Source organism: Lepidothrix coronata, unplaced genomic scaffold (genome assembly GCF_001604755.1).
Source record: "Lepidothrix coronata isolate B3197 unplaced genomic scaffold, Lepidothrix_coronata-1.0 Scaffold144, whole genome shotgun sequence".
In the NCBI taxonomy this organism is placed as follows: domain Eukaryota; kingdom Metazoa; phylum Chordata; class Aves; order Passeriformes; family Pipridae; genus Lepidothrix; species Lepidothrix coronata.
Window position 1 is genome coordinate 1206188 of NW_016690324.1, and position 17112 is coordinate 1223299.

Here is a 17112-nt window from a genome sequence, read left to right on the forward strand (position 1 = left end):
CTACTTTGTGTAAAAAATTACCTGCAAAAAAAAAATGCAAGAGAAAACGAACCATTGAGTTCTAGGTTAAATAAGACACCTTTTGCTTGAGCTTCAATAACTCTGTGAGATAACCAGGATCATGTCTATAAAATATTTTGGTCCTTTTTAATAAGGAAGAAAAACTATAACATGAAACTTTGTGTATTTTTAAAAATCTTGTTTGTTCGAATAGCAGCTTGAGCTACTTCTGTGCACGCTGGCAGTCCAAGTGTGCTGCAAGGCACTTGCTTTAAAAGCTGCTTAGAGAAGGATCCCTGGGATAAGAGACAAGTTTCAGGCATGCCCTGAGGAAAACATTGGCCAGGCTTTTTCCTCATCCTCGTGGTGTCTACCTCTAGGAGAGAGGCTGGCTGGGGAGGCAGAGGCTGGAGGAGGCTCCTGGAGCAGTTTCTTTCTTGCCAAGTACATGGAAGAGACCTCAGAGGCTGAGCAGGAGTTTTGGCTCTCCCTTAGGTGGAGCCCAGTGGCCACGTTCAGCTGAGCATGGGTTCAGGTGGTGCCCGTCCTGCCTGTGCAGATGAACTGGGCTGCTGAGTGTGGGTTTGTAAATGTTTGTGGCTGAAAGGGGGGCACATTCCCCTGTCCAGCTCAGAGAGGGGCTGCCCAGCACCTTTGCCTCAAGCCCTGCATGCTGCCCTGACAGGAGGGACTGCTTTCACCACCTGTCCTGCTCCTCCATGGAACTGGGAGGTGGAAAACTGGAATTAGTGCACAAAAAACACCCCTTATGCTGTCCATGGACACACAGCCAGGTCTCACTGGTGTTACTGCCACGCCAAAGATCCCTGAGCCAGCCTGAGTCACCTCATGGCATGACATGAGGACTTGGAATTCATCCTGTCTTGACAGGACGAGAGGACACAACTTCAAGCTGCACCAGGGAAGGTTCAGGTTGGACATCAGGAAGAATTTCTTCATGGGAGGGGTTGCCAAGCATCGGATCGGGCTGCCCAGAGAGGTGGTGGAGGCCCCATCCGGAGGTGCTCAAGACACGACTGGACGTGGCGCTGAGTTGATCGGTCCAAGGTTGGACTCGATGATCTTGGAGGTCTTTTCCAATCTTCCGGATTCCGTGATTCTCCGTGTGCGGAGCCCGGCAGACCTCCCCGCAGCCCTCGCAAGGGTCGGGCCGGGCAGGGGCAGGACCCGACCGCCCCCTCCGGGGCTGTGGCCGGGCCGGTGGGCGGGGAGGCAGCGCTATAAGAGCCGGAGCGCCGGCCCTGAGCTGGTCCGTGGCCGGAGCTGCGTGTGCTGGGAGCGGGGAGGACCGTGCGGTGTCACCATGTGCGGTGAGTGACGGGCCCGCCAGACAAAGCGGGCAGAGCCCGGCGCCTCCTCTGCCGGGGTGCGGGACAAGCGCCGCTTTGTCCCTGAGCCGAGGGGCGCGGGGGCTGCGGGATCGCTCGGGACTGGCATCCCGTTTGGCGGGTGGGAAGGAGAGGGAGCGCCTGGCAGGTGAAGGTGAAGCCCCTCCGCCCGCCCTTTCTCCCAGGGAGAGGCGATGGTCGTTCAGTTCCCCCCACTCTCCCGCCTCCGTGCCTGGCGCCTTGTGGTGGGAATCGCCCTGTTCCCAGTACCCGGCTGCTCCGGGGGTGTCCGGGTGCGTGGATAACCTCTGCTCCTCCTGGTCCCGCTGCCTCTGAGGAACGGGCTGCTGGAGGCTCTGGGCTCTGTCTTTCCTAATCCAGGACTAGATATTAGTCGTGACTCATTTCCCAGCTGCGGCGATAGAGAGAGTTTTGTGGTTTTCAAACAAAGGCAGTGAAGGAGCCTAATTCTTAACTGATGTGCGTTTATCCACCTTCCTTTAATGAAGATGAGATGGTGAAGATAACTCCTACGTCATGTATACAGTTGCTTAGGTACACTTTGGATCAGATTAAAATCAAAGTGTGGGTTCAGAAGCTGGTAATGCAACTGTATTTAGCTACGGAGGAAACTTCAGTGAAACTTTGCCTATCCCGTCACTGACATCACTCAGGTCTGGAAGGATACTTCTCTTGAAAGCAGAAAAATTTGCACTTGTACTTAGTCGTCATGAACAAAACCTCTTTTGTGAGATGCAGACTCAAAGTGAGTTGAGTTACTGCTGCCAAAATTGTGCTTTCCGAGTTAGATATCTTTTCCCTGCCTCCACATCCTCTTTGATTGTAACCTCAGAAAGAGCAAGGAGCTCAGCAATCCTCTTTCTCTGGAATGGAAACACGAGGTGATATTGTGTGAGCTCCTATTGTTTGAGCTCCTACGTGACAGATCGCTATCAGCGAGACAAACTCTGGTCAGTCTTCTAAACAAAACCCCTTCAGGTGAGAGACGTGGCTCAGTGCCTAAGCCACCCAAAGGTACTCATGGCAAGCACTAAGCAGTGAGACATGTAGTGGTAGTGTAAAAAAAAAAATTGCGAATCTGGACTGTATGATGATTGGGAAATGAGGGTGTTAACAGGGTTTAAAGGAGTTTGGTAAAACGTCTGACTTGGGGTGGAGTAACTGAGTCAGTATGAAATGGCAAACAGCAGCAATCCATGAAGTGCAGTGAGAGTAGTGCTAGGGTTTTTTTCCTATCAACTTTTAGAGACCATTTATGCGACATTTGTTCTCATGGAAAACGTCCCCCAGCTTGCTATGCTGATCTGCTGTGGGAAGTGCAGGAGCTCTTGAGATTGCAACCAGTAGTTTCTAAATTATTGTTTTTGTTGTTTTTAGTTTTGCATGTCTTTCCTGGTTTAAGTGCTGATAATGCATTCTACTGTGTTTTGTCTGACTTCAGGTAGCACATGAAGATTTATATACACTGCTTTATGTTTTGAACATATGTAGGTCATAAATTAAGCTATAAACATGCTCTTAAGAAAACAAAATTGAGATGTTATCACACTCATATGTAAGCAGACAGTATAGCAAAATAATGCAGGGCTTAAAAACAGTTAAGATGCTCTTAAACTGATGATCTACCTATTTTATATCAAATTTATTTTCATCAGGATGTGAAGTTCGGACTGGGACTTTCTCAAAGCTAAGTTTCTGGCACCAACACTGTGCTTACCCCAATAGAGGCATAATTTTATTTTTTTAAAAAAATAAATAATTTTGTTCAAACTTCAATCATAGGCTGCCCCCTTCTTGATTTTGGTGAAGTCTTGCTACCGCAGGAGTTCTTGTGGAATTTTCCCACAAAAAACCCCACAAACCAACAACTTTTCCTCCCCTTGATGCTCTACTTGCAATCCTGAAAGGGGAAATATAAAGGAGAGTCTGGCTTTCAGTGTTTGTATCTGATTGAAGCTGGTTTTAGTGATGTTTTAACAACCTTCTGTTTCTGCTTTTAGTTTCATTCTAAAGGTAAGCCGTACATGATTGACCTAGTTCATGCTTCTGTGCAAACTCTGCAAGTACAGAAAGTTATGAACTAGTTTTGCTCAGATCAAGAGAAAAATGCCCTAGTAAAACACTTTTTAGATGCTTTCATTGGATTTTATGTTTATATGTACTTGAGTGTCCTCAGGGGGGAGCAAGCTCAGGAAATGGGAACTAATACCTTGGGGAGGTCATTAAAAAGTAACTTGCTGGCATCACAAAACTCTTATCATGAGTATGATTCAACTAGGATTCAGTCATACTGGTGTGCTTCCAGAAGGAATGAAGCTACAAGAAGTCTTTATCACAAGTTGTTTCTAAATAAGTTGAGTAATGTGCTTTGAATCTGGCCAAAATAATGACTGAGGAGGGAAGAAATATGCAAGTGGATAAATCACAAAACAGAAACGTACTAGAGAAACAGTGAGATTGATTTCCTTTAACTGGAAGAGTTTATAATATATTCCTTGAAGTCAGGCTGCAGCTATTGTTTTCATTGTAAATGGCCTCTGGTGACTTCTGCATCTTCCAATTCACGTGTGTGGAAGTGGAGCTACAATTCCCTGGAAACAAGGATCTTTTTAACAGTCTCAGCACACTGGTAGCATTGTAAGGACTATCCCAAAGGAAGGTTCTTCCTGGAGCTCTCTGTAGTCAAGGAGGCCACATGGAACATACAAGGCTGATGAGTCTTAAATTCATTGTGAAATCTGGCCTAGAAAGTAGAGTTGGATCTGAAGTGAGGTGTGTGGCAATTTTTTGGAATGATGTTGAGAAATTTGTATTTGAAGGAATTGGAGAATACTGCTCTTGAGGTTCGTGGTCAGTGCCAGAGAACAGCAAATATCTGTCCGGGAAAATTATCAACAGGCTCTCAGTCTAAAGGGACTATATAACCAGAGGCATTATTTTTCAAAGCATCCATGAAGAGCAGTACTTAGCTATTGAAATTCCCAAATACCTCCTTAAATGCAACTGTTGTCTTAATATCTCTGTTCACATTGTGTGCTCTAGAAATAATTAGGCTCAACTCCTCATAAATCTCACTTCTAAAGCAGAAAAGCGTTTTCCACGCTCTAATCTTTCCAAAATAAATTCTGAGGCAAATGTAATAGTCTCTTAGTCTCACTGTCAAATCAACAGTATTAACAGCTTATAAACCGGTGGAGTAACCAACTTCACAACAATATTTATAAGGGAGATTTATTGGTGTATCATTATAACAGCTTCTTCACTACAGCCATTTACAGTTCAAAAGCCTTAATTGAATGGGAAGAGGGTGTTAAATTTCAAACAAAGGCTTTCTCTATCTAAAACACTTGTCTGAACTGCTTATCTGTTGAATTCTTGAAGTCTGTTTTTTTTCTAACTGTAGTCTCCGGTCCTGACTTGTTGCTTGAAGAAACTATTGAAATAGTTGTTTCTGTTTCATTGGGGTACAGATTTGCTAAACTTAGTAAAAGAGTCTAATGCATCCTTATAAATGTCAGAGTGCCAGGAAGAGCAGTAGGCAGAGAAAAGGAATGGTCGTGTTTTCCTTTGCAGGTGATCCTTTGTTATACCTTTTCTAAATATAAAACAACATCCACAAAATCCTTCTAATAAAAAAAAACTTGTGTACTTTGCCTTCCAAAAAAAAAAACCTAAAAAGGTCTCTTCTTGTTCCATGACTGCTCTATTCAAGAGAAGAGGGATCAGACTTTCAGACTCTTCCAGGCTCTGTTTGCCAAGTAGGCAAGGAGAGAGTTCATGTCTTTCCCTGTGATGCCTCTGTAAGACCTGACCTGAGTAGCAGAGGGTAAGCACAGGGATCTCGTGTCTCGGAGTTTGGTTTGGCAGCACCATTGTGTTGAGGCAGGCCAAAGGGCGAGTGCTTGTTTTTTGGGTGACCCCGTTTTGTACCTTCTGTTTCTTCCCTTTGTTGTCCTATCCTATTGACTTCTGCCCTTCCTTCATGTTTTCTTCCCTATTCTCTTCCTGCTGAAGTGCCTGTTGTATGGAGGATTAAGCTGGAGCCTTTCAGAAATGGATGTTGTGCGTAGTACCTACCCATGGGTATTTAAGGCCATGACTTGGATTACAAAAGTCTCCTTGTGTTAGTCCTGGTGAATATATTCCTTCTTTGAATGTCTGGATATGAAATAGATCACAATGTTCCCATTTTCAGCTGTGGTTTTTGTGAAGAGTAGAATTTTTTTAACCTCTCCTCACCGTTTAACTCTTAGTGGGTAACATGAGGAAAGGGAAGCTGGCCAGGAAAGTGTATGTTTTGTGTGGTGAAAATGAGGGTCCCGAGTCCTTTATTGTATTTGAACTCTTTCCATTCAAAAACGCATTAGGAGGAATTGTACTAAGTGGTAGGTTGGGTGCCTCTAGGGCTTCTCCTTGATATTAGTTTTAAAGGGTTTTAAATTGAGTCTGAAGGCATGCAAATTCTAAAAAAAATCTTTGCTTTTTTTTTTTTTCCCCCTCCTTCCCCTTTTCTCTTGAAACAGGAATTTTTGCTTATCTGAACTACAGAGTGCCTCGTACTCGGAAGGAAATATATGAAACCCTGATAAAAGGATTACAGAGACTGGAATACAGAGGATATGACTCTGCAGGTATGTAAACCAACTCAACAAATTAATTTTTAGCAACTAGGAGCTCATTACATGATTTTTTTTGGGTACTTTCAATGTCTGGCACGTTGGATTTTTCTTTCTTTATTCCACAGATTACCAGATCGAAACTAATTATCTTGATTCTTGGAGTACTTCAGCTTTCCTCAGGACTTTAAATGGGGTATTTAGCTCTGTAATTAGATGGTTGAGGTTTAGTACACATGAGCAGAACAAACAGGGTGTGAGGAAGAAGATCTCTATACGGGGCCATATAGTTTGTGGCTCGGCCTTTTCTGTGCATGTGAGTCCCAGTGAAAGGATGGGGAAGATTAAACTTGTATTTAAGTTTGAGATGGTTCATTTCATCAGGCAAAATATTTCAGACTGTCCTTAAGCAAAATTTGAGATGGCTCATGTATGTTTTGATCTATGCAGTGGATATAGACTTCATGTACTGTCATTTGAACATACACAAGTCTTGCAACAGGCTTCAAATATATCCCTTTCAAGGATAATTTAAAAAGTATTGCTTCAGTGGTGTGTACTTGTCTGTATTTTTTCAGTCTTTTCTTCATCCAGTGTATTTAATGTTTTAAATAACACTTGTGACTGTGTCCTATATTGCAGGAGTGGCAATTGATGGAAATAATAATGAAGATAAAGAAAGATTCATCAAACTAGTCAAGAAAAGAGGAAAAGTAAAGGCCCTGGAAGAAGAGTTGTACAGTAAGTGCCTTAAAAATGACCCCTTTACTTTGGCCTCCCAGTCAGATATAATCTGCATCTCAGCAGAAAGCCAGACCGTAAAATTGCAGTTATGATTTTGTATCAGAAATAACTGCATTGTGAAATCCAATATCAGTTAAACTGTTTGTGCCCCTCAAACCTGCACTTTAAAAGCAAGCTGATATTTAGATACAGCCCTGTGAAATCATCAGTCTACTCTCCCCTCTTTTGGTTGCTTCTTTGTTCAAAACCTGGGCTCCTTTGGTGCTTTACTCACGTGACTTCTGTGCTGGAGGGCTGAAATGCTGAAACATGCACTGTGACAGAATTTACGACCATTTAAGCAGCTGGCTGTCATCACAATCTGCTTTATGCAGTGCTTCCATCTGTGAAGAACTGAAGCTGTGTTTTAATACGTTTACTCTATAATTTGTAGTAATGGGGTCTGTTAGCCTGGCTATTGGTGTGGGCTGAAAATGCCCCAGTCTTGGCAAACAAAGTTTTAATCACAGTAGCTTGAACTTTCTGAAGTGTAATGTTGAGAAAGCAAATGGTTTAAAAAAAAAAAAAAGCCAGAAGATAACTTTTAGATTTTTGCTTGTAGGAATTCTCTTTGTTTTACTGTGTGTGTGTGTGAGAGAGAGAGAAAGAGAGAGAGAGAAAGAGAGATGCAGCATTAAATAATCAGTAAACTGAATTTCTCGTTTATAGAACAAGATGACTTGGATTCAAAAACAGATTTTGAAACACATTTCGGAATTGCTCATACTCGCTGGGCAACCCATGGTGTACCAAGTGCAATAAACAGTCACCCCCAGAGATCAGATAAAAGGAATGGTACGTAATCTCTGCAGCACTTGAACTGTATGAATCTGAAATGATTCAATCCACATAGCACATATGTTATTACTAATGTTATGGTATCTATTTTTTATACTGGGGCTGAGCTGTTGCCATTCTGGACACTTTCACAATAAAATATTCTCTTCTCAGGCTAAAGTAACACTGTAAAAAAATTAATGAAATCTGTTCTCTGAAAATTGCAAGTTAGTCAAAGTACAACATTCTTGTTATGAAAGGTAAGATTGAAAATGTGAAGTGGTTAATATTGCCTGGCCCAGAAAAGAGAGATTTCATATAATTTTTTACTTGAGATGGCTTGATTCTCTTCTAATAGGTGTAGTTTAGAACTGCCTTCATGATTTGGAACTGCCTTCATATGTGGTCAGAATTTGTAAGGTTCTGCTTTTGTTCTCCATGTTGTGATAAACTGTAGGTTTGAAAGCTAGAAGAGGTAGTTTTGAGTATACTCTTAAGGGCTTTTTTGTTCCCTTTAATTTTGTGTTCTGAGTTAAATATCTTAATTATTCACTGCTGATGAATGTGTGTATTCTTCCTTTTAGAATTCGTTGTTATCCATAATGGAATCATCACAAATTATAAGGACCTGAGAAAATTTCTGGTGAGTCTGTGCCAACTTGGTTCTAAAACTAGAAAGTAAATGCTCCTCCAGCTACTGTCAGATCTTTCATGACTTTGGTGGAATCTGAATTCAAGTTTCTTAATATAATTTATAAAATATTAGTGCCTAATAAAAATACTCAGTAGCTAGTGAAGTGCAATATGTTCTTGTAATCCTAAATGTGAAGTATTTATGAGTAGAGTAGCAGTTTGTGCCCTCAGACTCTTTGAGAGGTGTGTGGAGTGGGCTCCCTCCTGTCTCTTTGTTTCTTGACAGATGCTAAGCAAGTCTTACTACATGTCTTATTATGGTATTTCCCAAAGAGACTTATTCTATGACAGGATAAGTCTTTATATTTTGTCTATAGTGGTTTCTATCCACTAGTCCAATGTAGTGCTCTGCCTGTGCAGTTTCTAGTGAGAGGCAGCTGAGACTCTTCAGTGCTTCTTGTCTGAGGATGAACATGCTTTTTACTCTTCTATATGATATTTCAGGAGAGCAAAGGCTACGAATTTGAATCTGAAACAGATACAGAAACAATCCCCAAATTGATCAAATACATGTATGACAACAGAGAGAGTGAGGACACCAGTTTTTCAGCCTTGGTAGAAAGAGTTATTCAACAGTTGGTAAGTGGGATGTTGCTTTTTTCCTGTACCACTTTACAAGCTACTTGTGGGGTTCCTGCAAATTCTGCATTTATGCATTTAGAACCTCTGCAGGAATTCTTAGAAGGTGCTGCAAATAACACTTCTAGGTCTCTAAACAATGCTTAATAGACCAAGAAATGAGATTAAAATTTTGGAGACTTCAAAGGCTTTTCAATGTTAAATCTTTGAATTGTAGCAGCAGTAGGTTTGGTTCGCTGAGTTTTTTTGTTGTCTGTTTTTTTTTTTTTTAAGCAAGAGATTATCGCCGTTTTTTAGTGAAGAAATTTAATAAAAAAAAAATTAATAGGAGCCTCTGGGGGTTGAAATCTTTCATAAAGGGCAGTGTGTTCTTAAAGGCTATTCTGATCATGTTAAAACACTGCTGTGATTCAAGTTTGGCCAATGCCTTGGCTCCCCTATTTGGAACTAGATCTGACAAACTGTACTGATTTCCAGACTGTGAAGTGGGAGTCTACTGTTACTCAGTATGTGAATACTTGAAAACTTTGATAGCTGCATTGCAAACTTGGAGAAAGCTGGCTTTGTTTCCTCCCCCAGTCCCTGGGCAGATGTTTTCCCTCCCCTTCCTGCAGTTTCTTACAGTCTTTTCACCTCCCCTGTCTCCTCTTTAAAGCAGCTCTGTAGGATTCCTTGGAGCAGGGCTGGAATACACACGGAGTGAAGGCCTGTGTGGGTCAGGAGGGAATAGTGGTGAAGCCACATAGCTGAGGGGAAGGGTGGCTTCACCTGGCCACAGAACAAGGGCAGAACAGCCTGACTGGAGCCCTTCCATGAGAGGAGGGAATGTCACCATCTCTCCTCTGCTTGCAAAGTGTGGGGGCCTTTGCTCCTGCTTTTGGAATACTCCTCCAGTTTGCCAGCTGTGTTAGTACTACAGAGATGTTTCTGGCTTCTGTTCTTGTGTTCTGGATTTTTTTTTTGGTGTGCGTTTTGTTTCTGAAATCCATTAACTAGAATTTGCTGCTTAAACTGGAAATAGTAACTCCACATTTTTAGCTGAAAATGCATGATAATGCACTACATGCACATTCTTATTGAAAGTCTTACTAAAAGTAAAAGTCTAACAGTCTTCATGTTGATTATGAGTAACATCTCTGACATTTTCATAACCCTAGAAGTTGCTGGTTTTATTTTTAAAGAGAGGCTAAGTGCTCACTTCCTGATCTTTCTGCTCTTGCACTGCTAATGTCCATGTTGGCTTGTTCTGCTCCATGACCAATTCCTTTAAAGGTGCAGTCTGCCCTCCAGGAAGAGATTCCTGATAGCAGTAAAGAGTGTTCCTTCAGAGCCTCTTCAGGGAGAGGGGCCCCAGTTTAATGGGATGCAACTAATTGAGATAAGCTGCTGAGGATGTCTTTTTTTTTTTCTTTTGTTTTCGTGGTTTCCAGGAAGGTGCTTTTGCATTGGTTTTCAAGAGCATCCATTACCCAGGTGAAGCTGTTGCTACCAGGTTAGTAAAAGTCCAATTTTATACATAATTCATGCTGTAGGTTAAAAAAGGCTAACATCTCTTAAAGATACTAGAATATTGATGTGTAAAGTGCTTAATTAACCAAAAGTCAGTGAGTCAATAAAGAAACTCAGTGTATCTTCTGTTTGTGAAGTTGTATTAAGAGTGTGCTGGCATTTGTCCTATATCAAAAAAGGGACAGAAAGGATATTGTTCAATTTTACTTCACATGGAGTAAAGACTGAGATAGGTATATTCAGGTTGGTTAAAAGACCATCAGAGTAATAGGTTATACAAATAGTGTTCTATAGTTGTCATAGCACTTATGATTTCTCTTTAAGTTCTACTTTTATTTATGACTTGGAAAACAACTTTCAGGAAATGCAAGGATATTAAAATAGCAAATGAAGTAGCAGTGGGAAATAAAGCCTGTTTTATACTATAACCCAAAAGCCCATTGCTTCTGTGGTCTAAAATAGGACTGCATTAAAACTGTGGAACAGCCAGCTGTACCATCACTCTAGCTGGACAACATCTTCTGAAATGAACTATTCTATATGTGGTTCAGGTTTGGGTTTTTAGGACTGAGGGTATTTAGAGAAGCTAGTCTTGTACTCTGAGGTGATGGTGGAGGGTGACTTGTCCTTTTATTCCTGTGATTTTTTTTTTTTAACAGAGTCTTCAGTGTGGCATGTGACCCATATAATTAAAAAATTATCTTCATACTCTACACTTTCAGAGGTGCAGTAATGATTTGGCAAATCTTACAGAAGCAAGCCAAGCTGATTTAACTCCTGCCATGTAATGGCTTTAGGATCATGGTTGAGGAGGGTCTTTCTACTTAGGAAGCTAGATGGGATACTGTCTTTCAACTTCACAGATGTCCTTTGACTTCTTTGTGTGCACGTTTCTCTTCATGAACTTGCTTGTTTTCTGTTTTGTAGGAGGGGGAGTCCTTTGCTCATTGGGGTAAGGAGCAAGTACAAGCTTTCAACTGAACAGATTCCTGTTTTGTATAGAACATGTAAGTTGATTATTTTTAAGAACTAAAATTACTGTTATTTTATAATTTGAAATCGGGTTAATTGGTCTTTGTACTGTAAAAGTACCAGCTGATGCCCCAAATAGCTTCTTAGCTATTATATTTTTATACTACTGAATGTGCAGTTCATGTAAAAGACCCACCTCCCAAAATACTTGTGTTACTGTGGTATCCTGAACCTGTATAATCTGTAATCTCTGACTTGAACAGAACTGGTCTTGCATTTAAAATATCTGGTTTCTTTAATAGGCAACATTGAGAATGTGAAGAACATCTGCAATTCCCGAGTGAAAAGACTGGACAGCTCAACCTGCCTTCATGCTGTTGGGGATAAGGCAGTAGAATTCTTCTTTGCTTCAGATGCAAGGTAGTAGAAGTATTTAAACTTTTCTGAAAATACTGGTTCCTGTTTAGAAGTGAGATAGTTCTGGAAATCTTATACTGTCTTGCTGCTGTACAACTGCTTTCTGATAGAATAGCTTTTAATTCAGGTAACTTCATAAAGCCCCCAGACTCAGGTACTTGAAAAATGTGAAGGCTTGTCACCAGCATCTGAGCTTCAAACAAGTGCAGCCAGCTGCTGACCTCTATGTGAAATACATCCAGTGCAGGAAAGTAATTTGGGTAGAAATGGACAATATCAGCTGAATATTTGGGCAGACTGTAGGTTAGTCTGGGTTGTGGTGTCAGAAGAGGAAATAGTGGTGTGGTTCCAAGCTTGGCAGATACCTGGACATCAGGTGCACATTTATGTCAGAAGCAAGATCAGGACCTTAGCAGGATCCGTCAGGGACAGGGGGAGGCAAGACCAGATCAGCAGGAACTGCTGCAGTGGTTCCTGAGCCTCCTCTGGGTTGCTGTGAGAGTGCAGGAGGAGCAGCAGATGGAGCCATTGCCTTTGAGATGACTCTATCTGCATTTGTGCCCAAAAGGAAGAGACAGAAGCGCGGCTGGAAGTGCTGCTGTGACATATTTAATTGCTTTACTGTTACAAGCTCTGATGTGTCAGGTTTTGTTTTGTTTCTGTTTTTTAATGCAGTGCTATCATTGAGCACACCAACAGAGTGATTTTCCTAGAAGATGATGACATTGCAGCAGTAACTGATGGGAAGCTCTCAATTCACCGTCTGGAGCGTTCGGCCAGTGATGATCCTTCCCGGGCCATCCAAACCTTGCAGATGGAATTGCAGCAAATCATGAAGGGTGCGTTGAAACATCTGTAAATGAATATCATAAAAGATGGATGGTTACTGTTTGTGAAGTAGATAAGGCAGAAAACTCTTAATTTGTTGTGAAAATTATATTTAGGTTATTTCTACTGGGAGCTGACAATTCCAAATTTTAAGACCGAGAGACGATGGGCAGTCTGGCACTCTATCCATTTTAGCCTTGGAAAAGTCAAAGATGCTTCTATTCAGTTCAGTATTTAGTGAAAATGTAACTAATGTTAACATATTGTAATTGTTGGCAGAGTTTGATTGTAAACTAAGAATTTATGCAGAACACAAAAGTTTCTTTAAAAACTAATTTAGTTCCCTTGTCAGTGTTGGGAAACGAAACCAACCGACCAATCAGAGTGAATTACCAATCCTGCCTTTCTTCTTGCCTATTCCTAAGGTTTTGTTTAAACTGATACAGTCAAATTATCTTGCTACAACAGGTTGTCTTAAAAGTTCTCTTTGTATCTGGAATAGGCTTAAAATAACAAACCTAAGCATTACCATGTCATGCTTTTGTAAACAGGTAACTTCAGCGCCTTCATGCAGAAGGAAATCTTTGAGCAGCCAGAATCAGTTGTCAACACGATGAGAGGAAGGGTGAATTTCGAGAGCAGCACAGGTAACTCAGAGCAGGTGTTCAGGCTGCATTGGCCTTGAAAACTGTAAATATACCAATCAGAAAATAAAATGCACCACTGATATATGCATATTTATTTGTCTGCAGTTTTGCTGGGGGGGCTGAAGGATCATTTGAAGGAAATCAGAAGGTGCCGAAGACTGATAATTATTGGCTGTGGGACCAGTTACCACGCTGCAGTAGCTGTATGTTCAGCCTTGGCTCAAATGCACATGTAACTCTTAATTGCTGGGGTTTTAGACAACAGCTCTTCATCTGCTTTTTCTTCTGTCTCAAACTTTGTGTTTCATTGAGGGGTCTCTTTGTGCCATGTTCTTTATTAATGCTCCAATGCCCATTGACTTGCCATGCTAGAAGCTGACTTTTTTCACCTTGGTTTTTAAAGCTCTGGTGAGCTGTTATTATCAGTTTTTCTCATAAGAATCCGTTTAGATTATCTCTGACTCATAAGATGCCCAGACATTAATGGGTGGCAATAGTAACAAATATTGTGTTGCTGCTTGAATACAGACTCGACAAGTATTGGAAGAATTAACTGAATTACCAGTGATGGTGGAACTTGCCAGTGACTTCCTGGATAGAAACACCCCTGTATTCAGGGATGATGTGTGCTTTTTCATAAGCCAGTCAGGTGAGCTGCATTTACTGTTGAGTGTGTGCTGTAAGATTGCTTTCCATCGCATTTTGCGCTGTGTGGGTGTGAATACAGTTATGTAGAATTTTATGCTTTTCAGGAATCATTACTATCCTCTGCCAACCTGAAGTCAAGATGCAAATGTTTTCCAGGTGAAACTGCAGATACACTTATGGCCTTGAGGTATTGTAAGGAACATCGTGCTCTGACAGTTGGCATCACAAACACAGTTGGAAGCTCAATATCCAGGGAGACTGACTGTGGGGTACATATCAATGCAGGACCTGAGATAGGTGTGGCAAGCACAAAGGTAATTGCTGTTCAGTGTCTGACTTTCATGCTTCAGCCCTGTGGAATCCAATTAAAATTTTAATTGTAGCACTTCAAACTGAGATCATATTAACTCTCTGCAGACTTAGCTGTTAAATGTTTTGTTTTGTCTGCAGGCTTATACCAGCCAGTTCGTGTCTCTTGTAATGTTTGGCCTAATGATGTCTGAAGACAGAATTTCCTTGCAGAAAAGGAGACAGGAGATCATTAGTGGACTAAAATCATTGCCAGGTATATTGATATTTTGGGTTTGAGGAGGCATAGGGGATGTTGGCAATATAAAATACTCCTCAGGGATTTTTCTTTCTCATTTAAGTTTCACTCTCCCCCACCTACTGAAAGGGAGACAATATGAGAAAAATGTACTACTCATTTCTGCGCCATTTGCCAGTTTTACAAGCACCCTTCCAAGAAACTTGGCAGGAAGATTGGAATTTTCATGGGCTGGGTTTTCTAATTACAATAAAGTAGTTTTGTATGAGAAATACTATTTGATCTCCTGAATTGACAGTTTGAATTTTTTAAAGCCTTCCACCTTAAATCAGGATAGATAAAAGGAAACTAATTCAAGGTGACTTTAAAACGGATGTTCACAACTTCCTTTAAAAATTCAAATGGGATGCATGAGCACTGCTTAAATCAATAGTAGCTTTAAATTTATTACTGTAAATAAGGCTGGAGAAAATATCCTTAAACTGCAGTCAAAGTTACTAAGTTAGTGGTTGAATTCTATTAAGTGTATTTGTTCTATTAGGTAATTAGAACACACTACTACAAGCAAACTATTTTTTCCAGTTAAAAAAAATTTAATATTTTTTTTCTGTGCCTCAATAGAGATGATTAAAGAAGTCTTATCCTTGGATGAGAAGATACACGATTTGGCTCTTGAACTGTACAAACAAAGATCATTGCTGGTTATGGGTCGTGGGTATAATTACGCCACTTGTCTGGAAGGAGCTTTGGTAGGAACTTCTCAATATTGTAGAATGTTATTTAAAATGAGGTTTTGTGGCTTCTGCAACATAGATTATTTGTAATATTTCATTACAACTTAATTCTGCTGCAGTAAAGCTGTTATCTATAACTAGGAGCATTTAATTGAACACATACATAAGGTGAACCTGGATACAATATCAGTTTCTTGTTTCTTTCACATAATAAATGCAGCATTTAATGGGTCTGTTTAAAAACCAAAAACCTAACAGTTTACACTACTGACCCATTTGAAAATAACATCAGAAAAACCCAATGTGCTGGTGTTGAGAAGAGGTGCTTGTGAAGGAAACTCATGAATTATGTTATGAGCATTCTGGTGGATGGACACAAACCCACCTCTCAGAGGAGTTTGAAGTGTTAAGGGTGGACTGCATCAGCCAAGGTTGTGCTGGGGGCTTGGTTCTTAAAGTTCCTGTTGATTATTCCAGCCCTTTATCTGCAAATGCATGTGCCTGGGCAAGCTCTGCTTCCACCCACAGCCTGCTGGAAATCCCAGCAGACAGCCCATGTGTTATCACTAGTAACTGATCTTTGAAAATACCAACTTGGTACCACATGTCTGCATTGAAGTGGCAGAGGTACAGCTTTGCTGTTTTGCTTCTTGTGGCTGCTGTTTCTCCTCTGATTTACCAGTAACTTGATGGCATTTCTTTTTTTCTTTTTTTTTTTTTCCAGAAAATAAAAGAAATCACCTATATGCACTCTGAAGGGATCCTGGCTGGTGAGCTGAAACATGGGCCATTAGCCCTAATAGATAAACAAATGCCTGTTATCATGGTGATAATGAAGGATCCCTGTTTCACCAAGTGCCAGAATGCTCTGCAACAGGTCACTGCTCGGCAGGTAGGATATTTAACTACTACAGTGTCAGAGGAAAAGAGATTGTGCACATTGTATTGCTGCTGGCTCTGCCTCCAAAAAAAGGATGTACTGCTGATTTTGTTTTAATTATAAAGTTATAAATAAGGTACTACATCTGCAGTGTGGGTTGTTATTACAGGTTAAGACCAGCAGTGAAAAAGATAGCATGTGGGTATTTATTTGTTTAGGTTTTTTTGTTTTGAAGCAAATGGAATAATATTAAAACTCTGCAAGGTGAAAACATTCAAGTCTCACAATACAGTGAAAGGTAAAAGTCATTAGACTGGCATTGCCTTTGTTAGATACTTGAGTGTCTTCAAACATAGACAGGCATGCTGTGAACCAATATTTCAAAGCAGTTCTAGGTTGGCTCTTCACTTACCAGTGCAAAATTGTATTTTCAGGGTCGTCCAATCATTCTGTGTTCTAAAGAAGACACAGAAAGCTCAAAATTTGCCTACAAAACCATTGAGCTCCCTCATACCGTCGACTGCCTTCAAGGAATCCTGAGTGTTATTCCTCTTCAGTTGCTTTCATTCCACCTGGCTGTTCTCAGAGGATATGATGTAAGTGCTTTCTATATTTAACAGTCCAGTTAGTGCAGTTTTGAACTTCCTCCTACCAGTGTAAAGTGAGAGACCCAGTTGTATGGCATATGTAGCAGAGGACTTTGATAACAGTTAGAGGAGCTTATCATGACTACGGTGGTACAGGTGGCATTTCAGTCCCAATTCTTCAGTTCTGTATTTCTTAAATTCTAAAAAATTATAAAGATCATTTGTTAATTTGATTAGTTAAGAATAGATATGGGACTTTCTAGAGAACTAAATCTTAAAATGTGACATTGTAGTTTAACCTAAAATAGGTCAATGCTTTCTACAGCTTGGTTTGCGGATGTGTAGGTGTGTCAGTTTGATAATGATGATGGCTTTGGAGGGGTACCCTGAGCAAAACAAATCTGTATTTGTTAGGAGGGTTTTGGAAGCAAGGGTGAATTCAGCTGGAAGTCATTATCTGCAGATCTATAGTCTGTTGTGTGTGTTAATGTGCCTAGAATAAAGCAGAACTCATTAGGAAGTCTG

The 17112-nt window shown here is 40.7% G+C and overlaps 1 protein-coding gene across 1 annotated transcript; it reads left to right on the top strand.

Moving 5' to 3' along the window:
* Window positions 1-1276: 1276 nt before the first annotated feature.
* GFPT2 (glutamine-fructose-6-phosphate transaminase 2) lies at window positions 1277-16655 on the top strand. Its single transcript, XM_017828009.1, has 18 exons — window positions 1277-1331; window positions 5894-6001; window positions 6629-6727; window positions 7439-7564; window positions 8131-8189; window positions 8684-8818; window positions 10249-10310; window positions 11255-11334; window positions 11602-11719; window positions 12392-12555; window positions 13096-13191; window positions 13297-13394; window positions 13720-13840; window positions 13996-14153; window positions 14290-14404; window positions 15008-15135; window positions 15845-16012; window positions 16435-16655. Exons 1-18 carry the CDS (start codon window positions 1325-1327, stop codon window positions 16615-16617), a joined length of 2025 nt encoding a protein of 674 aa, XP_017683498.1. The 5' UTR covers window positions 1277-1324; the 3' UTR covers window positions 16618-16655.
* Window positions 16656-17112: the final 457 nt, after the last annotated feature.